Source organism: Panthera pardus, unplaced genomic scaffold (genome assembly GCF_024362965.1).
Source record: "Panthera pardus isolate Hobbes unplaced genomic scaffold, ASM2436296v1 HiC_scaffold_3, whole genome shotgun sequence".
Taxonomy (NCBI): domain Eukaryota; kingdom Metazoa; phylum Chordata; class Mammalia; order Carnivora; family Felidae; genus Panthera; species Panthera pardus.
Genome location: NW_026526876.1, coordinates 30,953,356 through 30,981,076, shown reverse-complemented (window position 1 = coordinate 30,981,076; position 27,721 = coordinate 30,953,356). Strand labels below are relative to the sequence as shown.

At 51.1% G+C, this 27,721-nt stretch overlaps 1 protein-coding gene across 2 annotated transcripts; it reads right to left on the bottom strand.

The window, feature by feature from the left end:
* Nucleotides 1-450: 450 nt before the first annotated feature.
* On the bottom strand, nucleotides 451-27,528 carry DCAKD (dephospho-CoA kinase domain containing). Of its 2 annotated transcripts, none has more exons than XM_019434788.2 (4): nucleotides 27,101-27,528; nucleotides 8,610-8,813; nucleotides 5,073-5,160; nucleotides 451-1,709 (listed from the first exon to the last, which is right to left on the bottom strand). In XM_019434788.2, the coding sequence occupies exons 1-4, from the start codon at nucleotides 27,168-27,170 to the stop codon at nucleotides 1,418-1,420; spliced, it is 654 nt and encodes a 217-aa protein (XP_019290333.2). In that variant the 5' UTR covers nucleotides 27,171-27,528; the 3' UTR covers nucleotides 451-1,417. The 2 variants fall into 2 exon arrangements, with proteins under 2 accessions (XP_019290333.2, XP_019290332.2); XM_019434787.2 differs by lacking the exon at nucleotides 27,101-27,528 and adding an exon at nucleotides 9,453-9,603.
* Between the last annotated feature and the right edge of the window lie 193 nt (nucleotides 27,529-27,721).

Here is a 27,721-nt window from a genome sequence, read left to right as displayed (position 1 = left end):
GGGTGTGTGGTGACTTAATGAGCTGGCCTCCGAGGTATAAGCAGCTCTGGGAAAGGGGGCACTAAATATGGCCACCACAGCATTTGCATTTGTCACACTCATTTGTGGCCTTAATAGGCTGCTGGCCGCAGGATCAGCACCTCAGCAGGTCTGCCAGCTCTGGCAAGAGAGAGCTGAAGTGTGTGCTGGTCTAATTGGTCAGGGAAGGAAGATGAAGCGAGCGAGTTGGAGGCCGGCCCCAGCACCTCCACCCACCTCCCACAGGGCACGCCTGGGCCTAGAGGGAATCCTCCCGGGGCCCCACGAGAAGTCAGAGGGCTACCGGAGAGGTGGAGAGGTGAGGGACCCAGGCCTCAGTGTGGGAGGAGACCAAGCGTAACCCCTTGGTCACAGCCACATCGGGAACCTGTCAGTCCACGGTGCTAGAGGAAAAACAGTAGCGCAGGGCACTTCAGATCAACACTTTATTAAGCACCCACGGCAAGTCAGGTACTGCGCCAGAAACACAGAGATGAACAGTCCCTACCCTCTAGGGGCTTACAGTCTAGTAGGAGAGACCACCCAGCTTTTGGCGGATTACAGTTCTGTGGATTAAAGTAAAACACGGCGGAGGGGAGAGAAGGAGGCTATCCCAGAGCACCTGACCCTGCCTGGGGCTTCAGATGGTGCTTGAGCTGGGAGTTAACCCACTGCAGAGAAACAAAAGGTATTCTAGGTAAGGGAACAGCACAGAGAAGGCACAGGGGCAAGAAACGGCCTGCTGCGTGTGGGCTACCAAGAGTTCAGGGCAAAGAGGACACGGAGTGGGAGGCAGACTGGTGGCAGGTGGTGAGCAGGTGTGGGGAATGCGGGAGAAACGCCAAGGTGGGGCAGTGGGTCATCCCCCGAGGGGCCCAGCTACAGCGTTACCTACGAAGGAGTTCTCACTGCATCCCGGCCCGGGGCTTCAACCTAGAGAATCCTGTCCGAAGGTGGCAGCCGTTGGTCCAAAATTATTTCCCTGCTCCACGTGGCAGGTTTCGGTCATGATGGGGCATGTGCTTGGAGAGGGTTCAGGCCCCAGGGAACCTCCCAGCTTAAACACTGCCGATGGCCACACAGAGAGTGCTTCTCACCCGCACCCCCAAGAAATTGACACAGTTTCCCACCATCGCTTTCACGCCCCATCACGGATACCATTCGTGGTTCCAGAGGGAGGGGCCCGAGGGAAGGTGAGGAGGAGTATCTACTGACAGAGGGTTGTTTCTCTGCCTCAGACAGGATGCACTCCAAAGAAGGGTCGGCCCAGTGCAGGGCTCAGCCCAGATTCAGAGGGCGTGTGTGCTGAGGGGCTAGGGAGGAAACAGGATGCAGTTGTTACCTGCTTCAGCCTCTGAGGAGATCAAGGCCTGGGGCCTCCTGCGCTGGGAGTGCCCAGCTAGGGGGAGGGCAGGAGGTAGCGGGCGAGCAGGTAGAGGAGGCCCGCAATGCCGGCTAGACCTGTCAGGACCCCCAGCCTCAGGGGCAGGTACTCCAGGGAGCGCTCCAGCTCAGCATGCAGGAGGATCACCTGGCGTTTGGTGACGCTCCACTCCCCCGAGTTGTCTAGGACGTGGTGGGCCATGCGGGCCTTGTCTTTCAGGGGCAGCTGGGCCTTGATCCGGGCCTCCGCGTCCTCGCGGTTCAGGTGGTTCCGCCGCATCAGCCGCGCCAGCTGTGTGTCCCGGTCACTAAGGACAAGGCAGGAGGGCTGCTCAGGCATTGTAGGCCCCAGCGTCCCTCCCGCTGGCGAGTGACAGGGGCGGGCAGCCCCTTCCCTCAACCCTCTTTCGGGCCCACAGTCAGGGAGGGGGGCTACCCCCGCCTCACCTCACTCTCTGAGGACCCCGGCAGCATGGCGGGCTACCTGAGCCCCTTGGCGTAAACAGCAGGGGGAAGGGCTGCAGCAGCTGTTCTCTGCCATCTGGGGTCCTGCTGCCTTGCCACTAGGCCTGAGATTTCCCAGTTGTAAGACGGGAAGATCTGGTCATCTGGCATCAGCTACATCCTGGATCCCTGGACGGGTGACCTTTACTGAAAGGCCTGTGCCCGCCAGCCGACCGCTTCCTATAGTTCCCCTGGGGCTTGGGCCTGCCGCATCCCAAATAGCTTCCCGAGCCACCGCAAAGACCCCTCTCCTTGCTTCACCACCCCCACCCCTTCACATTTAGAGCCGAGGTGGTGGCTGCTGTGCTCGATGCCAGTGACAGAGTGGGACAGGCAAGCCCCAAGGTGCTTCCCCTTAGAGCAAGGACTTGAGAGCTGGATCTGGTCCTTGGGACAGCGCTAGGCACCGCAGATTAAGCCAACCACCACCCAGTCGCCTAGCTCCAAAAAAAAATTCAAAGAAAATAAAATGAAAAAAAAAAAAAAGAAAGAAAGAAAGAAAAAAAGGGCCGCCTGGCTGGCTCAGTCAGTACAGCATGCAACTCTTGATCTTGAGGTTGTAAGTTCGTGCCCCGCAATGGGTGTATAGATTACTTAAAATCAAATAAAATCTCAAACAAACCAACCAAAGGAAATTCAAAGAGTACGTCTTTCGCCCCCTCTGATATTACCACCTAGGTCCTTCCTCGGGAAACTCCCATCTTGCCTTTGGCTACACAGGAACCACCAGGCTATCCCGTGGGGTCATCTCGAACCCCTCTCTAGCTCTATGGCTGCCCGAGCCCCTCGGTGAGAACAAGAGGGGGTGGGCTGCTGCAGCTGTTCTCTGCCATCTGGGGTCTCTCCGCTTTGCCACTAGGCCTGGGTTCTCCCAGTCGTAAGATGAGAGGATTTGGTCACTACGGTTTGGTCTCCACTTAGGTGTGGCCTAGACCAGAGGCCCTCCTGGGATGTGTCTTCCGTGGACAGACACAACCTGAACACCAGTTAATTCCAATGCCACTCAGAACAGAAGGCTCCAGAACGTCGTTTCTGGCTGGCCAATGAGAGAAGACCTTGTAGAAAGATGGCATCTATACTGGCCTTAAAAATAAATAGGACTTCTCATCATTTCCTTTGTTATGGGGACAGCATCCTCTCAGGGTCGTGGGGCCGACCCCTGTGTGGTTAAGAACAAGGACTGGATCTTAGGGACACTGCAAATCTGGGGCTGCGGAAATCTGGGTGAAAGCATGGAGGGGGCTCGGGGCCACCTGTGAGGGCACATCCTTAGAAGGTGTGGGCCTAGAGCAGAGGGCTTCCTGGAATGGGAAGGCAGGGCTCCCAGACAGCCCTTCCTGGGGCTCAGACACAGCCCCATATGGTTAGTTTAAGGAATGACGCTATTTATGGTAATAAGATTTTTACCCAAACACTTACTCCTCAGTTGGCAAATTCCTCAAAAATGTGAATAATCATGTTTCAGTATAATCACACTTTGGTAAATGCCCCATATTATTTCAAAGGCACCAGGGATAGTCGGATAGTTCAACGAATCCATGAGGGGATCTTTAGTTTTGTAAAGTGTAAATCTCTTTTATGAAAAGTGAATAATCACTCATTCACATGTCTCCAGCCTCTCTCAAACAGCACTCGGGATTCCAGCAAAGGTTCCTCTGGCTGATGAGCGGCCCTGAAGGATCTGTAGAACAGGCTGAATCTGGGGGCACCCGGTTGGCTCTGTCAGTTAAGCATCTGACTCTTGATTTCAGCTCAGGTCATGATCTCACAGTTCATGAGTTTGAGCCCCACAGGGGGCTCTGTGCTGGCAGTGCAGAGCTCGCTTGGGATTCTCTCCTGTCTCTCCCTCTGCCTCTACCCCACTTGCTCTCTCTTTCAACATAAATAAACAACAACAACAACAACAACAACAACAAAAAACAGGCTACCACAGCTCTCTCTGCTCTTAGTGAACAGACAAAGCTGGAAGGAAAGTGCGGCGAGAGAAAGGTGACAGGGCAGGCGTGGGTCTTCTCGTGACTGCAGATACGACCAGTGTTCTCACCTCCACTGGAAGATTCCCCCACCCTTTTCTGATCCCTTGGTGCAAAGTTCCAATTGTATTAAGACCCCAAGGCAAAGTCTTCATAGAGCGTACTTGGCCTCAGTTGACGGTCTTTCACAAACAGGGCCTAAAGAACCCAGAGAAGCTGCAGGTTTACAGGGGAGATGTGGGCCAGCGGGGGAGCTATGAGGATGCCTGAGTCCCTACACTGGGCTCAGCAGAGTCAGACTGGGCTTTAAGTGGCAGCCTCGGTGGGCAGCTGCGGGGGAGGGCAGGGTTATGCTTAGGGCATGAGCACTCCGGGCCCCACCTCCCGTGTGCTAGGAGCCTCCCACGCACCAGTCTCTGGAGAGCCACCCTGTGCCCAAAATACCCACAGAGCCAAGTGCCCACCTCTGTGTCTGTTGTACTTGTGGGTGGCATCCAGGAAGCTTCTGGGAGGCAGAGACACCCTGCAGCCTCATCTACTCTCACCCCACTGGGACTGTGACTCATTTTCTCTGACAGTCTGATCTGGCTCTGTTTGCCAAACCTAGATTCTGGTTTGCTTCGTGTCCTGAGGGATTCTGAGAACAAAGCTCCTTCCTTAGTTGGACTCTGACAGATCCCTCCCGGCAACCGTCCATTCACAGGCGCTGCCAATGGGTGACCCTGGACACCCCCTCAAGTAGCTTCCCCCTCAGGTTTTCTCTCCTATAACTCAGAAGCATCAACTCCTGCTCTGGACACCTCATGCTGAAAGGTAAATTGAGTGAAGTAATAAATGTGGGAGCTGTCTGAAAATTGAGAAATGCTAGAGGAGGGAAAAGGGATCCAGTGACTAACAACACGGTAGCTCAGGGCATCGGGGCCGAAGTGCCCCCAATGGCCAGCAGGGGGAGCCCTTCCCAAGCAACTAGGGAAACCTGGGGGCCTTCACTTCCCACGCCTACCTGGGGCATATCTGGGTCAGGCGCAGAAGTGGTACCTACAGTCTGTGGACACAATCGCCCAAACCCCCAGTGCCTCCCGGTCGCCCAGTGGAGTAAGGGCAAAGCGATGTGGGCCATTTCTCAGGTACACGCTGTACTCTGGGGGCCCACCTTTCCAGCCTTGGTCAGGCCTGGCCCTGACACACACTCACCAGTACACGACCACTGTGTGCTTCATGTACTTGAGCAGCTTCTTGGTCTCAAACAGCAGGGGGATATCCAGAATCACATAGCGATATCCTGGGGAGAAGCCAGGAAACCCACAGTTTAATTTTGCAAACAAACACTGTGTCAGGCTAGGGAGTAGAGGTGAAGCCATTGGCCCCTACCATTGAGAGCTCTCTAGCAAAGGGGAGACCTTGCAAGGATAGGCATAACCTGAATGCTGGCCGGTTCTGATGCCATCCGTAACAGAATGCTACAGGGCCACTCCTGACCAGATGAGCAGAGAAGACCTTGCAGGAGGGATGGCGTTTATACTGGTCCTGAAAACCAGGTGGGACTTCTGGTACTTGAACATGAGTTTCCTGAGGTGAGGGTTCCAGGAATGGGGGGAACCAGCAAAGCGCGCGGAGCAGCGAGGTTCTGCTTCTCTGGCCGTAGAGGCCTCGCACGATGGGCGACGAAGCTGGTGAGGTGGTCAGGGGAGGCACAGAGGGTTGAGTTCGCCTTGACCTTGAACCTAAAGAGTTGTTATTTGTGAGCAAGGAAATGACACAGCCAGAGTTGGAGGAGACTGGGGAGTTTCCAGGAGGAACCTGGCCCTTTCTGCCCTATGTCACCCATCTTTGCTAAAAAAAAAAAACCAAAAAAACCCCAAAAAACCAAACAAACCAAAGTGCGGCTCTCTGTTAAAGAAGAGTCCTGTATGGCTCTCTCCACCAACTCTTCATAAAAGGCTCATCTGCGGGCAGCAGTAGTAGCCCCAAAAGGAAAGAGGCTGCTTCTTGGCACAAGAGGCGGCCTCCAGCCAGGGATGGCCGAGGCTGGTCTGGAGGTGGTGGGTGGTTATGACTAATAAAATATAACTTGCTCCAGTGAGGGAAAGGGCACTGGCTGGCCCTCCCAGTACGAGCCAAGGCCAGTCAAGACCCACAGTGAGAGGGCGGGTGCCCAGGCTGCCCACACAAACACCATGAGCTGCACACTCCCAGTTCCCTTCGGGCCAGCGTCCCCTGTGTATGTGCAAAACGCTGGCGGGGGACTGGGAGCAGTGAGAGAAAGGGATGGGCGCTGCCTCTGCCCACAGACACCCGCCTGGCCGGGATGGCCTCCCGCCACAAACACTTCCAACCAGAGCCAGACACACATCACACCGGTTTCGGGGGGGTCGTGAGGAAACCGGCACTCCGGGTGACGCAGGGAACAGGGGTGAGGACCCAAGCTGCTGGCTTTCCTGCTCCCCACAATCTGCTGCTCAGGAAGCCCAAGAAAAACCTTCAGCTGAACGAGGGGATTAGGAGAGTGGGCTCCGATGACACGCCTGGGTTTGCAGCCCCCCACTTTCCCATGTGACTTTGGGCCCCTTCACAAACCTCATCTGTGAGTGAAGGCCACGTCCCTCACAGGAAGGTGGTAAGGACCAAGCGAGCGAAGGCACGTAAGCCACTTGGTGCCTCCTCACCCAGACGTTCCCCAAGTGCTCCGTAAATGATGGTTATTATTACCACCATTCCCTGGAAGAAGGGGGGCCGTTCAATGCCCCCGTTCCCCTCCCAGCTCAGAACAGGAGCCAAGACCAGACCCTCTCTGGGCCTCTTATCTCCCTTTCCTGCTCCGCCTCACCTCCCCTCTCCCCCCCACTGTCCTTTCTCCTCGGGCCCCTCTCGGGAGCTCAGCTCGTGGCCAGCTCTTTGGTTCACCGGCAAAGGGCTATTCAGCTGTCACATCCCTCCTGCTTGATAAGCTCTGCAAACTATCCTGACTCTATTAAGACATCCGTCTGCCTACACAGAGACCTCCCCAACAGCTGGTGATCTTATCTGACGTTTGATTATACCAACTTTGACAGTTGTATTTGTTATACTCATCAGGGAAAAACTGGGACTGTGGAAGCCACAGCTGTCGTCCCCATTTTTCACCTTATCGAGCTGAAAAGAGCTTTCTAGCTTTTATTTAAGTGGTGGTGGTTGGGGAGAGGGGAGGCTGGGTGGATGACACAGCAGGGGAACTTTGGAGCGGGTGACATTATCCGATGCTTAATTTCAGAAGGGGAGAGCCGCCGTGGCCTCAAAGCCCTGCAGATGTACTTGTAACTGGCCAGGGAGCGAATGCGAAAGGGCAGGACTGAAAGGCAGAAGGCTTCGCTCCTGGGTGGGGGACAGGAGGGGTCCTGGCGCAGACACAAGAGGCAGGACAAAGGCAGAAAGAGTCCAGAGACGCTCCTTGAGGGAAGAGAGAGGGAGGGGGGCCTGTGGCAAGGGGCGAGATGCAGAGCAAGCCGGTCCAGCAGGGAGAATGTCTGGAGCCTATCCCTGCCCTGGCCAGAGCAGGGGAAGAGGGATGGGGGCGGGGGAGGTCAACGTCATGGATGCCTGTCATCTCTTTCCTTCTGAAGGGAGCTACGGGCCAGAGGAATGTGGAACCTCTCCCAACCCTACATAAGAACTTGATGCCTGAGAGAATAAAATAAGGCGTTTGGCCAAGATCATAGTGCAAAAGCCAGGAGAAAACCTAGAAGGCTGCCCCATGCCCTCTAAGAAGGGAAATCTCTGCATCATGATTGATGATGGGGAGACAAACAGCCAGGCCTTCCATTCTGATGCCCGGGCAGGCAGACACATCTGCCAAAGGCTGGTGGGCAGATCTACAGGGCCCCTCGGCCAACTTTCCCGCCCGATCTCATGCCACTGCTCTCTGCTCCTCCACTGCTGGTGACTGACCCCATCCTGCATGATATCAGGTCACCCCTGCCCAACACTGTCCTATAGAACAGGGCTGGCACCGTGGCTATAGCATGGGAAAGGCTGACAGCCTCTACTAGAAGTTTCTGGCCAACTGAGCACAGACTCTGGCTTTTCACTCTCCTTTCTTTCAGTCCTGGCACATGTCAGGCTAACTCTCTCCACTGAGCCCTAGCCCCAAAGGATTATCCTCTGCTTAGAACCCCCCCACCCTGCACCCGCCCTGGCCATCTGGGACCCTCCCCAGTGTCCAGTCTGTAAGCTTTCCCAGGCAGCTCGACCAGCACCAAATCTGACTTTGACCGTGGTTTATACTGTGTGGTGATCGACAGTCACTCATGTGGACTCGGTTCCCCTAACAGTTTCTCGAGGTTGGCATTATTAGCCTCACTGTGGAGAGGATGGGCTGGCTCACTCAACAAAGTCACACAGTTAGACGCTGTGAGACCAGGACTTAAACTCCAGTCTCCAGACTCCATTATTCGTCAGCTGGTATTACTCCCATCCCTGCCAGAAAAATCAACTTACTTCCTGGGGATCGCGGCTCAAAAGCCTCAAGTGTCTCTTCTCATTCAATTGTCAACCTCTTTAAATGCTGAGGGACATGTGCACCTTTCCTCGGGGGTTGGCACAGGGCTCTGCGTGGAGGGTGCAAAGGAACAGTGTGAACTTGGCAGCCAGGACAGCCAGCGCCTCTGTCCCTGGCCAGACTTTCTGCAGCGGAGGAGGGCCCTGGCCCTGGAAGGAGAGGGCTCTGCCGCACCTGTCCCAGGTCCTGGCTCTTACCTCGGAGGAAGTACTTGAAGGTCTCCTTCATCATTTCCTTGCGGATCTCAGGGTGGGTGATGGTGTTGAGTAGATGCCGCCGGTCGGGCTGGTTGAAGATCAGGTCCCCTAGGACCTTGCGATCGATGTTACCATTCTCCAGCAAGACCTCGGTGCCAAAGGCCTCCACGATGCGCCGGTGGGCGGGGTATCCTGGCTGGACAACTGTGGCGTGAGGAGGGGGCTGGGTCACTCTCCAGAGCCTCCAGGCTAGCCAGAGGCCCCCGAATGACTAGGGGCAAAATGATGGGGGAACCCAGGGGTGCCTCTTTCAGTTGGACAGAAAACGAGAGGAGGGAAAGCAGTTAAGGAAGAGAGCAGAGTGCGCAGAACCCCTCACGTTGGTCACAAGGTGAGGTGAAGGAGGGGGGAGAGGAAATGGAGCGGGGAGAGGGGAAGTGAGGGGCAGGGAGCAGGAAATCAGACCAGGCCTGAAGGAGAAGGCTGCCCCCTCCTCCGAGGCCTTGAAAGGGCTTATAAAAAGGTGAGACAGCGGCGCCTGGGTGGCTCAGTCGGCTCAACGTCCCAACTTCAGCTCAGGTCATGATCTCACAGTTGGTGAGTTCGAGCCCTGTGTCGGGCTCTGTACTGACAGCAGGCCTGGAGCCTGCTTCGGATTCTGTGCCCCTGTCTCTCTCTGCCCCTCCCCCACTCATGCTCTGTCTCTCTCCAAAATAAACAAACATTAAAAAAACCTTTTTTAAAAATAAATAAATAAAAAGGTGAAACAAAGATGAGACAAGATGGCAGAAAGGGGCGCAGGGGAGTTGCCGTGCACATCCCACCCACCACCTTCCAACTCACCGTGCCGGGCGATGACGTCAACATCAACCACCGCACAACCCAGCTGCTGGAACACCTGGATCACCGAGCTCTTGCCTGAGGCGATGCCCCCTGTCAGGCCCACCAGGAACATCTTCCCAGGAAAGAGGAGGCCAGCGAGAATGCAGAGCCGGGAGGGCACGCTTGGCTGCCTGGGATGGCCCACCCCGGGAACACCAGAACGACCTGCCCTGCCTGTGGACGACACCAGGCCTGATAAGTGTCACGCCCGAATGACCCGGGGAGAGGGAGGCACAGGAAGGGAAGGGAGACGCAGCCTGCCCACGCAGAGTGTGGAGTTCTGAGCTTGGGGAACTCTGGATCCATCCGAAGATGGAAAATTCTCTCAGGACAGGCCTCCAGTAGTCTTTAGAAAACACTCATAAACAAGGCAAACCAACACGGTATAAATTTAGCAATCAAAATGCCGAGTAGGCAGAACAAGGTCAGGTGCTGCGACGCAGAGTGCTTTCTGGAGGCGGCGGTACCCGCTATAGGCGAACTTCCCCTAAGAAGGGCACACCTGTCCCTCCGTGGTGAACCCAAGGCACTTTCCAGATGCCCACAGAGCTCCCCTGTCTCTGGCCACTTTATAGTCTGGGACACTGAGGCTCACAGGGAAGAATGTCCTCCCACCCCCCACCCCCCCCACCCCCCAGCACCAACACTAAGACGGTCTAGGTGGCTAGTTTAGACAGAAGAATCCTCCCGCTTCAACCAACAAGTGGCCCAGACGGGAGAGCTCAGCGGAAGCAGTGGCTGGTGGTGATTAGGCCTGAGGTTTAGAGGAGTATGGATCTTGCCCAGGAGGAATGTGAGGGAAGGATGACAGGCTGCGGGAGAGAACTTGGCGTTGGAATTTGCGGCTCTCTCAGACTGAGCAGCAGCAGCATAGAGGAGGTGAGGCGCATGGGCCTTTTCAGATCCAGTTCCTCCACTTACAATGCTGTGCAACCCTGGACAGGTCGCCTGTCTCTCGGAACCTCAGTTTTCTCGTCCGTAACATGGGGGTGATGGAACCTATCTCATAAGGCTCTTTGCAGACTGAGAAAATGCCTACAAAGCCCTTCACGCAGTAAGTGTCCCGTAAAGGAAGTGAGGACGGGAGGCAGGCGCTGAAGTCACACCGCGAGGCACAGAGACTAAAAGAGACGTTCGTGAAGTTACGTCCCCATTCTTGCAACCTCAGACTATCTCCCAAGAGACTTTTTTTTGGTAAATGTTTATTTATTTTTGAGATTGAGAGAGAGACAGAGAGCGAGGAGCACGAGCTGGGGAGGGACAGAGAGAGGGAGACAGAAGATCCGAGGCGGGCCCTGTGCTGACAACAGACAGCCCAATGCAAGGGCTCAACCAAACCGCGAGATCATGACCTGAGTCAAAGTCGAATACTCAACCGGCTGTTCCACCCTGGCACCGCTCACAAAAGACTGTTTTCAAGTCATGTTGCATTTTGGGGAGTAAACGGGGTTACCATGTCTTGGAGTCTGCTCCCAGGTTAGAAGAAATTAAAGTGAAGGCCAGGTCTCTCCCACCCCTCCCTGAGCATCAAATCACTTCTCTAGGACCTTGAAATCTGTCATGGGTTTTGCTGTGTTTTTTTTTTTTTTTATATAAAACGGCAGATTTACTGTCCTAATTACACTTTGCTTGAGCTTATACCGAAATGAGTTTGCCTCCCCTGAGGACACACCAAGTGACAGGGGGAGGCAGCTGCTCGGATGTGGGTGGTGGGGGGACCAGCCCAGAAGTTTAAATCTGCCCAGGCTCGTCCTCCCAGGGCAGCCAGGGGCGGAGAGAGGAAAATACCCACTAGAGTCGTCATCCAAATGGAGAGATCTAACTCAATTATTAAACGGTTTACGAAGCAGCGCTCCTCAATCTGGGACTGGCGTCGCCCCCAGGTGGTCTCCCTCCAGCTTACACAAAGAAGACTTAAGGACAGGGTTCAGTTGTCAAAAAAAATTTTTTTTTGTTCACTCAGCTGAAGCTGCGAAATGGAAAACCCAGCAACAGCATTGTAGTCCCAGCTCTGTGCTGTTGTCCCTAAAGCCGCGAGCTTGCTTCTCCTCTGCAGAAGGCCGGTCTGAAAGCATGGGAGTGGGACCTGAGGACAGGTGGTGGCTGAGGGACAGCGTAAAGGCCAAAAGCCCACTGGCCTCTGGCCCCTCATTGCTGCAAGCAAGCCTCTGTCACCTGGTCATCCAACTTTGCCAGACGTGGCTGAAGGGGCCCCAAGGAGCAGGGGAACCCAACTCCTGCCCTTTCACGGGACCAGGACCCCTCCCGAGACACACCGAATCATAATCTCTAGCGATCGAGGGGCGCCCGGGTGGCTCAGCGGTTGGATGTCTGACTCTTGGTTTTGGCCCCGGTCACGGTCTCACAGTTCGTTGCGTTCGAGCCCCACATCGGGCTCCAGGCTGACAGCAAGGAGCCTGCTTAGGATTCTCTCTCTCCCTCCCTCTCTGCCCCTCCTCCACTTGTGCATGCAGGCTCTCTCTCTCTCTCTCTCTCTCTCTCAAAATAAATAAATAAACTTAAAAAAAAAAAAAAAAGAATCTCTAGCAACGGAGCTGCCTTGGCAGTTCTGTGTCACAGGCTTGGGATCGACTCTAACTCTTCATTAAGGACCAGAGAGGGGATGGGACTTACCCAGGGCCACAGCTATTAATGGAGCCCTGAATGGAATTCAGGCCTCCCACCTCTGAGTCTAGATTCCTACCTTAACGTACTCAGGGAATGAAAGTTTAATTTATCTTTAGACTTAGACAAAAGAAGGACAGTGAATCTGGCTCTAAGCGGATCGGTTCAGAACCAAAGCAAGATGATTTCTAGATGATCGTATTGGTGCTCTCCCTCTGCAGGATAGGCGTGAGGTCTTATGGACAGCAACCAGAGCACAGATGGAAATTCCAGGCTCAGCTCTGTCCCAGACTCCTGGGGCAACCTAATGAATCTCTTCCTTTCTCTGTGCCTCGGATGACCATCTGTGGAAACAGACCAACAGCTGCTTGGCCTCTGTCAGGAAGGCCAAGGGGATGAAGGAGCACATGCCCTGGGAGGCCGTGGGCCCCTGGCTGAAAGGGGCCGGACAAATACCAGCTGTTCCCATCCAGTAAGCTCCTCCATAACTCATTCCTTCACCAAGCGCTGACTGAGCACCTCTGCGCTTTGCAGCTCCGCGCCGGGGACTCTCAGGTGACCGAAGGAAAACTTAGGTCTTGCCTCTCAGGAAAACTGGAGGGGGAGACAGTAACAAATGAAACCAGCCAAGGAGAACACAGCACCAGCAGGTGAGCCAGAGTTGTCGTGTGGTACGCCCCCTGGGCCTGGGTGCGTGCATGTGCGTGCGCACGCGTCTGAGTGTGGCAGTGAGCACCCCTCCAGGCTTAGCCAGGAGGAAAAGAAGGCTGAGGTTTCGACTGCCTCTGAGTCTCACCCAGACCTGTCTGGTAGCTCCTCCCCAGGCACCCAGCGACAGGTGACCACCTCTTTAACCCGTGTTCCTGACCCTCTCCCTGCTCTGGCTCAAAAGTCCTTCTCCAGAATCCACTTATTTCCCCTCATTCCACTGCCATTTACACGCAGGCAGTGAGAACCTCACAGCAACTCCTAAACCTGGTCCTGATCTGAATCCCCTGTGAAACTTCAGAAAAGGGACAGAAACCCAGGCTCTACCCTAGCGTCCCAGCCAGCTGGGCACCAGAACCGCTGCTAAAATGGAAGGTTGTAGACTGGAAATCGAGAAGCCTGGGTCCCAGCCCCTCGGCACTCTGCCATAAAGCTGTGTGACTGCAATAAGCCTTCTAATCAGCCTGGCCCAGGGTGGTTAAGTGCTCCATAAATAACAAATAGCTCATCCCCCAAATGTCTGCCCCTGCCCTATCCTGTCTCCAAACCTGTAAGTAAGGGGCCGATGCTAACAGGGCATCAGCCCCAGGGGAGGCTGTGAGGCACACTGGGGCTCTCTTCCTCCCTTCTGTGGTTCAGCACTTCCCAGAGCAGTCCATAGATGCTCGCCCTGGGTGACCAGTGATTGACAAGACCGCTGGTGGCCCAGGAATCCTCCTCCTCAATACCAAAAGCTGTTCCCAGAGCTGGCTTGGCTGGAAGAGGAAGGACGACCCCAAGTCCCATGGTAACAGAGAAAAGCTAATGCCCAGTACAAGAGACATGGAAGCTGGATTCTGGGAAGTAATCCCAGTCCTGAATTCATGAGCAAGGCAGGACTCCAACCCCAGGGGAGCCACAACCAAATCCTTTCTTCTCCCTCATTCTCCCTGTCAGGGGAAAGACGGCAGGGTATAAAGGAAAGGGTAGGGACTTGAGTCACAGAGGCTGGGTCTGAAGCCTGTGAAGTGAGGATCAAATTCTATTGTGCTCTGTAAATGGGGGAGGGGTCCCTTTCATTGAGGTTCCCCAAACCTGCCTTTCATTTTTTACCTCTTGGGCCCCAACAGCCTAGAGAAGATGAAGAAAAAAACATTGAAGGAGGAATAGTCTTGGGGCACCTGGCTGGATCAGTCAGTGGAGCATGTGACTCTTGGTCTCGGGGTTGTGGGTTCGAGCCCTACATTGGGTATAAAGAATAGTTAAAAATAAAATCTTTAAAAAAAAAAAAGTCTCTCTTGGAATCTTCTCTGGCAGTGTTTCTTAGGGAAAAATGAGGGTGGGCTGCTGGCTTCTCCATGGGCCTCTAGACAAAAAACCCCATGGCCCTGGGTTGCCGGTCCTACTTCTGACTCCACTGGCCCCACCCTATGAACCTAAGTCCCATCACCCTGTGCCCAGACCTCTGCAGTGGCCTCTTGACTTGACTCTCCAGTCCCCTGCCTAGCTTCTCCCAAGACAGCCAGGGTCATGGCTTAAAGTGGACTTCTGATCACGTCACTTAAAACCTTCACTGCTTTTGGGACGATTGAGTGGCTCAGCTGGTTAAGCGTCCAACTCTTGATTTTGGCTCAGGTCATGATCTCACGGTTGTGGGATGAAGCGCCACACTGGGCTCCGTGCTGACAGTGCCGAGCCTGCTTAGGATTTTCTCTCCCTCCCTCTCTCTGCCCCTCCCCAACTCGTGCTCGCTAGCTCTCTCGAAATAAATAAACTTAAAAACAAACAAGCAAAACCCCTTCACTGCCTTCTTCCCTCGCCTCCTAGCCCGCCCCCCTTTGACCTCTCTGCCCCCCATCAAGGAACTTGTTGCACGCCCGCCTTCTGCCCCCGAATGCACAGTCTCTTTCCCACCTCACAGCCTCCATGTGCAACACCGTTGCCCCTGCCACCACCAGTAGTGCCCCGGGCACCACTCAAAGCAAGAGTAGAGTGCCTGCCCCCTCCAAGCAAAGCCTCCACGCTACCGCGGGAGGAGCGGGTGTAAATAATCCGCTCACAATGTGTGTGGTGAGGTTAGCGGGGAGCATATCCAGAGCGATGGGGGTCGCTGTCTTCAGTCAGGACCACGGAGGTCAAAGCGAGGACCTGAAAGCAGTGAGAGGGCACACCACAGTTCCACTCAGAGCAGCCTTGTCCACCTGCCGACTCAGATCAGGCCCCCGACCTCTCTCTGTGCCATTCTTTTCCTTCCCTGTACCCATCGTGTTTGTATGACCGTTTTCAACGTGTTAGATAAAATAAGCTCCACGAGGCCACCCACCATGTCGTTTGTACCCCTCTGTCCCCGGCATCTAGCATAGTGTCTGCTGTCTATCCATCATGTACCAGGTGAGTAATACTGCTCAAGTTACTCGACCATTCTTTGACTCAGTTTCTTCACCTGTAAAATGGAGCTAATGGCACCCACCCTGAGTACCTGTGAAGAGTAGAAGAGGTCATACATGTAAAGTGCTTACAACGGTGCCAGCACTCATCCATGCTCCCTATTAGTTATGAGAAAGTGTATGAAAAGTCTTTGTAGAATGAATGGCTGGATGATTCCATGGAAAAAATACCTGGGGTTGCATTCTCCTGTCAGTGGCAAGGGGGAGGCTAGAATCAATCTCCCAGCCTGCTCCCTTTTCCATTAGAATATGCTGCTTGAGGCTAGTAAATCCCTCCTGGGGGGTAAAAAAAAGGAAATAAACAAAACACCCAATGGGTTAAACAGAATAAGAAACTGATACTTGAATGGACACTCTTTTTTTCCTCCCTTGGGAGAGCTCAGGACTTAAGTTGGAAGCAAGTTCTGTGTCTCTGTGTGTCCCAATCAACAGCCCCAACCTGCTGGTGCTGGGGCCAGGACCTGGCTCCCTCATTAGCTTGCAGCTTCCTTTCCTCCTCCTCCTGCAGCCTCCCAGGATTTAACACTGGGCATGCCTGACCTGCCAGACACTTCTTCGAATCGCTTTCCAAAAGGGATGTATCCATTTTGCTTCAATGATCAATATAATCATTCATGAAAACGAGTCATTCCCCGCCTTGGGACCCAATTATTTTCTCATGGAACCAGAGGTTGCAAAAATATATTGTTTTCCAGTTAACTAGTAAGTGCTATTTTTATCTATGGTTTCCCCACTCCTAATCTTTCATTATTGGTGAGAGGCTGCTGTTTAAACCTGAGTCCAAGTTCTCGTCTGCTAGGCCTATTAAGTCACTACCTCCTCCAAGCTGCCAATTACCTGGAGGGAGCCACAAGAGAAGGTGTTGGCGGTAAGTCCTCCTCAACCTTCTCCTCTGCCAACACCAAGGGAAGGGGAGGGAACAGGTCACTCTTCTCGAGCACTCTCCAAGCACAAACCATCAGTCCAGGGAGCTTTCATGTGTGGGCAGGGAGACTGTTTGCACTGGACTACTATGCTGGTGCTTATGCAGAAAAAGGATCACAGGGAAGACCAACTCTCACGGGCTTCAGAGTCATGGGGGCCTCAGCTGGGGTCTCAGCCCTGTCCCTTAACTAGCTGTGTGGCCTCGGGCAACTTCAGCATTGTGGGCTTACTTCCTTGCGTATGAAACGTGATTAATAATGACTACTCATGGGTTTTATCAGGATTAAATGATGTAACGTATGTCACAGTCACCTCATCTTCCCCAGCGTGTGTGACACATCAGTCATTGCAATCGACTCCACCTGCACCCTTTTGGTTGCTCAGGCCAAAAATTTTCGTGTCCTCCTGGCTCCTCGCTCACAATCTTCATCCCGCTCACTAGCACCCCCTGCTGGCCGTGCCCACCCTGCACCTGCACAACCCAGCTAGACACCACAGGGTCCATCCACTGGCCTTGTGCTCCTGGATTACTGCAGTAGTCTCAAAGAAATTCTCTTATTGCCACCTTTGCTCCTCAACTGTTGTCTATTCACAATATAGTATCTAGTGTGAATCTTTAACAATGCAAGTCCGGGGACGCTGGGTGGCTCAGTCGGTTAAGCGTCCGACTTTGGCTCAAGTCATGATCTTGTAGTTTGTGAGTTCCAGCCCCTCGTCGGGTCTGTGCTGACAGCTCAGAGCCTGGAGCCTGCTTCAGATTCTGTGTCTCCTTCTCTCTCTGCCCCTCCCCTGCTCACGCTCTCTCTCTCAAAAATAAATAAACATCAAAACAATGTTTTTAATCCAAGTCCAATAATTTCACCCCTCTGCTCAAAACCCTCCAATGGTTCCTCTCTCACTTAGAGCACCAGCCAAGTCTTCATAGGGTTCTACAGGGGCTTCCGGATGGCCATGGGCATCTCTCCCGACATGTCCTACCACTCCCCTCCTGATCTCAGCCCTCCAGACACACTGGCCACCTTGCTGTTCCTTGACTATGTCGAGCACACTCCCACCTTGGGCCCTTGGACATATTGTTCCCTCCAGATGGAAAGCTCTTCCCCCAGAGGGCTGCATGGCTTACTTCCCTCCTCACCCTATCAGAGACTGTCCTGAATAGCACCCTCATTTCACTCTCTAGTCTCCTCACCATTCCACTTTTCTTCACAGCAGCTATCAACTTAGCACCACCCAACATGTTACATATCTTCATGTTCATTTATTGCAATCTGCCTCTACCCAGAATCTGGGCACTACTGTATCCAAGGTGCTGAAAACAGGGCCTGACAAGTAGAAGACCCTCAAAAAGTATCTGTTGAATGAACACATAAAGCACAGGAGGAAAATGTCCAGCTCATAGGTGAGCAGGAACTCAACATTAACTATTTTAAAGTAAGAGCATACCTGTTTCAGAAAGCCTACTATGGGAATCACAAAATCTTTTCCACATCACTTCCCACCCCTACATTTCTGGGCTAACAACTTCTTGGGCTCACAGATGAGGAAACTGAGGCAGAGAGTACATAGGAAGGCGAGGTTTCCAGCAGGCAGGAAGCAGAGTATAAGAGTAGCTGCCCACCAATTGAGCACCATCTACGTGCCAGGGACATCCCTCATCTTGTCTGTTCAACACAACAACCAGTAGGTTCTCTGGTTCTTTCCCATTCTAAAGGGGAAGAAATGGAAGTTAAAAAGAAGTTAGAAATTTGCCCATCAGAGTTCTAGGCGATCTTCACACTGGGGAATGAGAACTCCTGAGGCATGCATGAAGCTCTTCCAAGGGGCACAAAGGCACAGTTTAGGAGGAATAAATTTCCACCTCAATGCCCCCTGCCTCTTCCTCTGGAAGCAGACCAGCTCTGGAATGTCTTCATCCTCTCCCTTCCCAGGTCCCCCTTTCACCCTCCCCCATCTCCTAGGTTTCAAAGAAAGGCACAACTAGTCACCCATGCCAAATCTTGCAAAGGTGCACTATCCCTAGTGCAAAATTACCCTGGCACCATCCAGGAGCACTTTGAAACATCAGTATTCACGCGGATATGTGCCTGCCCACAGTCACAACATAAATCTTCCTGCTGAGTCAGGTGGTTTCCAAATCTTTGCCGTCAACAGAGTTAAAGGAGGACCTAAAAGAACTGTCTGCTGGCAGGTCATTAATAACTGATTTCAATGACAGCTCACTGTGATATTTTGGCCTATAACTCAGAGGGTGTTCAAAGAATTAAGTAATATTACCACAACAAAATGCCTTCAAGTCCTGCATATTTATTTACATGAACAGACTTCTTCAGTGCTTACGGCCATGAATAAAATCTCTGCTCATTCTAGCAAATATACATGGATGCACACATGAACTTTACAAAGTTCTACTCAGCTTATTAAGAGAAGCATTTCAAATAAAACTTAGGTTTTTGACAATTGATCAAAACCAGTTTTGATCGACTGTGTATTTTATAACTATAAAAACTCAAGTCAAAAGAAATTGTTTAATATTATGACCACAAGACAATTTTCAAAACTGTTTTAATTTTAATATTTTTTGTTGTTTGTTGCAGAGATGTAGGACGACAAACCAAAGGCTTTCAAAATCTATCATACGAGAAAAAAATTCTGTGGAGGAAATTAGGTGGAAATATAAGTTCAAGGAAGAAAAATAACAATGTAAAATTTCAAAGGTTAATTAAAAACTGGTTTGTATATTATTTTTTTTCCCCCAGAGGATATGGGAAATCAAATCACTATGGTATTGAGATTCCACTGCACAGGTTTAAATGCCTGGTGTAACAGTTTTATTTTTAAAGTGTCAATATTTACAATTAACCAGAAATCATATCCTTTGCAACTACTGAAACTTTCAGAGAAAAATTTTAGTTATCTGAAAATGTGCCAGTGGGTAGTTTCCAAAACAAACCAAAAGTTCACTGCTTGCCTGCCTTCAGTTATCAACCTTAATCTTTTCTCCTAAGGCAAGGCACCAAGAAAGGATCTGAACCCTTTAAACATATTACCCAGGAGGACAGGTTCAGACCTTGCACAAGACATAAGAGAATCCGGTGGGAACTTAGGGCCCTGCTCAAAGAAAACCACCCCAACCAGCCAGTCTACTTTGTATTCATCAGCCAGAGTTCTAACATTTTGCCTTTCCCAAGACCTAGGTCTGCACCCAGCCAAATCCATCTGATTTATTTAGGTAAAATCAGCCATCACCACCCCTCAACAAAGGAAGGAAGGAAGGAAGGAAGGAAGGAAGGAAGGAAGGAAGGAAGAAAGAAAGAAAGAAAGAAAGAAAGAAAGAAAGAAAGAAAGAAAGAGAGAGAGAGAAGGGAGGGAGGAAAGAAGGAAACAAGACGCTGAAAACCCGTATCCAAGGCTTCTATTTTTCCTCATCTTTAAAATTAGGATTTAATGTCAAGATTCATTCGGGTGATAATTTTCCCATAACTAAGAGAGGAAGAAAACTTCATAAGCTAACTCAATGACAAAGGTCTCCACTGGGAACTAGGCGTAGAAAGAAAAACAGGAAGCCAGGCCACCCTCTTTACAAGTGAATGAGTGGGAATCCACCATGCCACCCAGGCCTGGTGTGCGGGTGAGGGGAATCTTCCCAAAACTTTATACCCAGTCCAGCCTCCCGCAGAAAAGGAAAGTGGAGGTGATCACTCAAAAAAACAGCAGCTACCCAGCAAAGCACTTTCATTCCGCCCGCTCCCAGATGAGCAAACTGGCAGTCGGAACGCTACTCGAGTTCACATAACTGGAAGGGGCAGAGGCTGGATTCAAAAATCAAACAGGTCTGACCACAAGTTCTGAAGTGTAGTGACTCTGGACTGAACCTGCGTTTGAAACCACAACCTCTGCCACAATTTAGTTGTAAACCTTTCTTCATCGCCACAGATGTAAACAGCACCCTGTTTAGTACGGTTGTTGCCAAGGCAACGAGTCATGGATGCAGAAGTGCTTGACCCAGGGGCTGCTACACAGTACGTGCTCAACAAACTGTGGCCAAGGTTTGGGGGGGGGGGGGGGGGGGGGGGAAGGCGCGTACTGTCTGCCCCATGGCGCAGCACGCCCGGGGGGCCTGGGGCGGTGCTTCTGAGCGCCCAGAGCCAGGCCCGGCGCCGGGACAAGTCTCGGGGGGTGGACTCAGCTCTCTGAGCCGGAAAGAACAAACCAGCCCCGGGGCGCCACCGTCCCGCCCACCCACTCCCGGGACACGGCCGTTTCCACCCCACCCCGCGCGGCGCGCTACGTACCCGAGGCCTCTGACCCGGCCTGGGCCGCCGTCGCTCGCCCAATCTCAGAGGGGCTTACTGGGTGGCTCCCGGCGGGCAGGCGGGGCCTCGGGAGGGCGCGCACGTGGACCGGACGTCCGGCCGGCGGAAGGGGGTGGGCGGGTCTGGAGAGGGGTAGGCGGGGAAGTCGCACAGTCCGGGAGTGCTGGGCCGGGTGGGAACCTTAGGGTTACTGTTCTGTCGGAGCCAGAGTCCTCCCAAGCCGAGGAAAATAACCCCGAAAGTACTAGTTCCAAAGTCAGGCCTTGGCAATCACTAGCTGCGCAACCTCTGGCAATGGCTGCGGCAGTTAACTGAGCACCTCCAAACTTCAGCCTCCTTAAGAGCCCTCTAGAGGCCTTAGCGCGTTGAATTTTCACAATCCTTGAGGTGGGTACTGTCACCATCCCCATTTCACACAAGAGGAAACTGATTTTTATAGGTTAATCCACTTGCTTTCTTACAGTGTCAGTTGGTTGCAGAGCTCATTCTGTACAAACAAGCCTAGCAAGTCACTTACTCGACTAAAGTATAATGATCGCTGCTATACTTGTTGAAAGCATTGGAAATACATAAAAACATCTAATGGTGCCTCACATATCGGTGGGTCCTTAATTACCCTGCTTCCTTTCCCTCTCTCTAAACTGTACCTCTACTCTCTGCTTCCTTTAAAGTAGGAATCTTGTCTATTTCCACCACCAATAAATATCCCCAAGCGCCTAGAACCGTGCCCAGCACAGTAGGAATCTGACACATTGAAGAATGAAGTAATTCAACATTTTTCTATGACTGCTCCAGTCTCTGACACCCTTCTCCCTAATGTCACCATCACCTAATAAATAGGATTATATCTCATGATCAAAGGGCCCATTTGATTCAAACACCAATCCAGTGTTTGAAATCTCCTCCACATCATCTCTGGGGTCTATACTTAGCCATGTCCAGTGTCAGGGAACTGTCTTTCAAGGGAACTTCATGATGTCTTTGAAGTCCAGTCCTGACACTAAAAGTTTTTCCTTAGGTAATACAATATCTCCCCTTGTTCTAATCCATGGGGTCAGGCAGAACAATTCTAATTCCTATTCCATAGGGCCAGATCTAATGGCCCTGTTCCCTTCCTGAACCAAACAATTTACAGATACCCTGGCTTTGTGGTTCTCAACTTTTCCCCTACTCCCGACACATCCGAGGACTACACAGACTCCCATCATTAATTATGGCTGCCATGGCAATGATAGGGATAGGACTATGCCTTCACTCTTTCAAATTATCAAGTTCTTCCTGGAGCATGTTGCTAGGAACCCCTTATAGATGATCCTGCTTTTCCCAGATACTGCCTTACAGTATTGTGATCTATTGGCATACAGGCCAGGGGCTTGTCTTTTAAGTAGGCATCCTTGTGGTTCAATGGGCCAATGGTAGCTTCATCTCTGCTCTTCATCTCTGCAGAGATGATCCCCCAGGAAAAGTTGAAGGATGCTGCAGGGGCTTCACCTCGGGCACAATCTTGAAACTGAAGCTCTACCTTGGCTGTTGGGAGGTGATGCCATCAACGATTTTTTTTCAGCTCAAGCACATATCCTCCTTTATTCAGGATGGCAATAATAAAGTGGCTCTAGCTGCTTACACGGTCTCACTTCATCCTGACAATGACCTGTATCTCCGTCACCTCTGTGTCCTTGGCATTAAGCATGATGCATGGAATATAGTACCACTTCAAGTTGTTTGATGAACAACCCTCTGAGTCCAAGAGAGATGACTCCTTTGACTCCTGGGTCTTTGACTCTTGGTTCTTGAAATTAAACTACTTTCTGTATGTTTATTTTAAATAAATATTAATATGCAATTAAATTTATACCATACCTTACAAATACCATTAATATTTATTCTTTATTAAACAGCTTAAAAAAAAAAAACTCTCATAGGTTGTCACCAGCTGCAAGATAAAGTCCAAACTTCTTAGCCTGAAACTTAAGGCCTTCTGTGACCTGGCCCCTGGGGACCCCCTCTCGACATATGTCCTACTGTATGTTCTCCATTGAGAAAAATCCAGGAGGAAAGTGATTTAGTTATTGCACCAGACTTCATGTTAAAACACCAGATGCAAGTCTGAATTCCTACTAAGTAGCAGTGAAACTTTGGACAAATCCTTGAACTTCTTGTTCTCTCATTGTAAAACTGGAATAACAACTGCCCTACTCATTGCACAGCATCAAACAAGACCGTTGATGATAGGGATCAAAGGAAATAGTGTGCTAGCACATTCTGTGAGCAATAAAGCACCATCCGAACACAATAGGTCACGATACTGTGTGTTCCTGTTCTCTGCCCTTTACTTGTAATGTTTCCACACCTGAAGCTCTATCCCTTCCTTCGCACCACTCATACATTAAGTAATGCAACAAATATTAATTGAGGGCCTACTCCGTGCTGGCCCAAGGGATATAGAGGTGAGGAAAATCCAATGCATTCTCTCCCTTCGTGGAACAGTGTCCTGTTCCAGGGGGAACCACAGGGAAATGGTTGCAAACTGTATAACCACACAAACAGAAGTAAAACTGCAGCTGTGATTCCAGCTCAAGGGTGGATCCACACAGCCCCCAGAAATTATAATGGAGGATCCAGCACTCAAGTTGCCTCCAAGGCCAAGCTCAAAGTCTGCCTTCTCCAGGAAGCCTTTTCTAACAATGCTACTCCAGAGACCTGCACCCCTGCCCCACCCCAAACTTCAGTTAACTTATCTATCCAACTCATTTAATCATACCCAGTCAGGCCTTGTTATTTTGTTTTCAAATTGCACCTGCTTTTCCCAATCTCACTGTAAGTGTCTTCTGGGCAGGGAATGACTGCTACTCTTAAGTCCCACAGATTTAAGCCACGGAAGGCTGGATCCACTGTGTTCCAGGCCCATGTGTCAGGGGCTGTCATAGGAAGGAAGGGTACCCTTCCTAAAAGTGAGCTCCAGAGGAGCCGGGAAGCTACCAAAGACCATCTCCCTGTCCCTTATTCGTGACTGAGCCCACCAGCTCTGTTCTTCAGAGGAGAAGCACTCCCTTCCCTAGGACAGCCAGGCTGCTGCCTAGTATGATCTTTCTCCAATAAAAGTTCGATCCTCTCTCTCTCCCCAGCTAAAAATCTTTTAGCGGTGGGGCGCCTGGGTGGCTCAGTCAGTTGAGCATCTGACTTTAGCTCAGGTCACGATCTCACGGTTCCTGAGTTTGAGCCCTGCATTGGGCTCAGTACTGTCAGTACAGAGGCTGCTTCGGAGCCTCTGTCCCCTCTCTCTCTGCCCCTCCCCCTTCTCTCGAAAAAGAATAAACATTAAAAAAAATCTTTCGGCAGCTTCCTAAAGTCTTCAGGATAAAGCCCAACCCCCTCAGTATGGCATCCATGTCCCTTCCTGTTTCCACCTCCTGACTGCCTCTCCAGTCTCAACCTCCAAAATGCTCATAGCATTCTTGCTGCAGTGCCTCAGAAGCACCCCGGTCTCAGGCAGCTGGACTCCCTCTGCCCCTGCCCTTCCCGTTTATCTGTGTCTCCTTTGAAAACTCAGCTCAGTGGTCTTTTGGGTCCAGAACCCCTTTCCCCAGGTTAAGGGTCCCTCCAGACTCCTGCTACATCTGGTGTTCCCACTGTCTTACACTGAGCCATAACTGTCACTCACTGTTGGCAGTAATAGCTGCCAACTTGTAGAGTGAACCCAGGAGAGGGACTGTGTTGTTCTATGCCTGACTCTAGTTCCTGCCATGGAACTCACAGGTGGTGAGCGCTCTGAGGTGTTGAATAAATGAACCACAACCTGGCTCAGGCTCTCCTAGGCCCATTAGAAGAAACGGATCTCTGGTAGGCTGGGAGCACAGCAAGGGCCTCGATCTGTGACGGACATCATGAGAAAATTGGTTATCACAGGACATGCTGACTTCCCGGGAAGGGAAATCATTTATTAGGTATTGACTGTCTTAGACGCTTTAGTGTTTTCTCAGCATTGTCTCATTTTATAGGTAAGGAAACTGAGACTCAGGGAGGTTGTAAGTGACTTACCTAAAGTCACTCATTAAGCAGAAGCAGCGCCAGGATTTAGAGCCCAGGGAGTCTGAAGCCTGTTCTCTTAATCACTATATTCTATGGTCTCCAGTAATAACTGTAAAGGGATAACGGGGGTATCCACAGTAGGAGTAAATTCCAGAATTTGTGGTGTTTCATAGGCACATTCTTCAGCCACCCTTTGGGCCCTGCTGCACCCCACTGCCTTTGTATAATGCTTCTGCCCAAATGGGGAGGATAGGAAGAGCCAGCACAGCTAGATGGGAGAAGCCTGCTATTTTAATCTGACGAGGCACTCAGGGAGCTGGGAATGTTTACCTTGGAATAAAGAATTTTAGGGAACCAGGCATTAATTGAAGAACACGTAACAAAATTATCTAGAGGGACACAGGATTGCATGCTTCCACATAATTTCATAAGGCAGAACTTGGCCAAGTTTCCACCATGAGAGTTGTCTGAAAGTGGAAGGCTCAAAATAGGAGCAAATAGGAGAGCTCTTGGAATCCCAAGAAATGACCCACAGACCCAATTTAGGACACTCCACCCTGCACTGCTCTTAGTGATCATTCTATTCCAATGTGACTAAAAAAATCACATGTGGCAATATTCAGTTTTAAGTGGTCATTTTTTAAAAGTATCACATGTACTCAATTTCTTTTTTTTATTAAAAAAAATTTTTAATGTTTATTTTTGAGAGAGAGTGAGAGAGAGTGTGCGGGCGAGCGGGGTAGGGGCAGAGAGCAACGGAGACACAGAATCCGAAGCAGGCTCCAGGCTCTGAGCTGTTAGCATGGAGCCCGACGTGGGGCTGGAACTCACGAATCACGAGATCATGACCTGAGCTGAAGTCAGACGCTTGACCAACTGAGCCACCCAGGCGCCCCTCAATTTCTTTTCAAAAACATAACATTTAAATTTTATTATGGAGAAATAATGGACCCTACAAAATCTAAGTGAGGACTCTAACTAAAGATCCTGAGAGAGAGGAAATAAATGCATTTCAGGTGCTCTCAAATTCTGAAATTCTCAGAGGTGCTGGATTCCAGAACTTTGGACTGGCATTTGCATTCTGAGCGTGGACAATCCCATTGCCTGTCTACCTCCCAGGAAAGCTCTCCACCGAACAAAATCTGCTCAGTTTGCAGTAAAATATAAGGCAGTGTCTTTCTTAAGCTTTGAACTATAAGAATGGCAGGGTCCACAGTGGACCCTATAATCACTCTTCCTTGGTCATGTTTTATTAGCTTTCGTTCAACCTCTGCATATCTGTGAGAAAAGAAAATACAGGATTGGGAATTAGAACACTAGATTTTGGTTCTGTTTCTGCCACTAGGTCTCACTGTGATGTGATATACATACACACACACACACACACACATATATATATTTTTTTGGCAAGCCCAATTTTCTTAAAGTCCCCTTCCCTACCTACTTTACAAGATCACATGAGTTAAAATAGATGAAACACTTAGACGTTAAGTCCATCTAACACATGTAAGGCTTCGTTATTACTTTGACCTCCTCCTCTGGCCTGCAGCTGCGTACAAGACATCATATTGACAGCGGTCTTGGTCCTGGAGAGATGAGTGTGGGTGACAACTCTCAGTCTGAGCGGGTGTCTTTCCCTTCTAAAGTCAGATATAAATGAGGAGATTATCTGTTGTTTTGGATCATATTCACTTCTGCTCTTGCCACTGAGAAAAATGAAGAACTGACAATATTTATCTCTCTTTTGTCTGGTTTCCCTGAGTCAGATGGGAAGTGTTTCTTCCCACTTCATCCCTCTTTCCATGTTGAAGAGTTTCCCAAAGGCAAAGATCATTTTTTTTTTTTTTTTTTTGGTCATGGAACCCTCTGATGATAAGAACATGTCCTTCCCCTACAACCCACAATCCAACCTGCACGGGTGATCTCTAGAAATGGGAACCATATCTTTGGGCGCTGGCCTCAAGGTTCAGGTGCAATTAATCACAGGGGTGAGACCCAAGGGATTGAAGCATTCAGTTCAGTCAATGCTAAAAATAGATTAAGATGTTACAACTACTTTCTTTCTTTCTTTTTTTATGTTTATTTATTTCTGAGACAGAGAGAGAGCATGAGCGGGGGAGGGGCAGAGAGAGGGAGACACAGAATCGGAAGCAGGCTCCAGGCTCCGAGCTCGAGCTGTCAGCACAGAGCCGGACACGGGGCTCGAACTCACAGTCGCTCAACCGACTGAGCCACCCAGGCGCCCCCAAATGTTACAACTACTTTCTAATAACTGTATCAGACAATGGGACTTTTGCAGTGGTAAAGAATTCAGAGGGCCTAAGGGCAGACAGATCCAAATTTGTATACTGATTTTGCCACTTATTTGCTATGGGATTGTTTACCATTTACCAACCAATCTGGGCTACATTTCTTCCTCTGTGCCAAAGGGAGATAATAGTACAATGCACATTCTAGGCTTGATGACAGGATTACATGAGATGTACGAAAAGCCTTAAATACAGACTCTGGCATGTAAGGGCTCATTAGAGAGTAGAGGTGGAGAATGAAAGGGCTACAGTGTAAGCTTCGTGGAGACCAGTACCTGGAGGCCAAGAGGCGGCAAAGCTTGACGGAGCAGTCAGGTTTCCTGACTCAGGATCAGTGTTCCGCATACCACAATCCACCACTTCTCAAGGGGCCTTGAACTACCAACGACCAGGGGACGCCCAAAATCAAGAGTGAAGAAAGGCAGCCAGGAGCCAACCTGGCTTCTTAAAGCAAAGGCTCTCCAAGAAGGCCTGACGCATTCAGGTTCCCGGTGGGTAGCACCCACAGGGCTCAGTCCTTACTACTCACCCGGGAATGATAACGGTCCTTAACGGCAACCAATAACGGCTCACCTGTGGTCCAGGCACTAGCAAGGGCAAGCTGAGGTCAAACCTTGGATTTTGGCGCCTCATCCCGAAACCCTACGCCTGCATCGAACTACAATTCCCAGCATACCACGCGGCCGCCCCGTCGTAGAGTGTCGGCCCAGCCAACCTTGGGGCCCTTCTTTCCCCAAAACGGGGCTGAACGCCCAGGACTTCCGGATAGTGCTGCCCCCCCCCCCCCCCACCCCGGACAGCCTCTCTTCATGATTTCTGGGTATTGTAGTCCACCTTGTTCCGGTTTCTAGGGAATGAGCTGTTCTCAGTTACGTCTCTCTTCACCCCAAAAACTA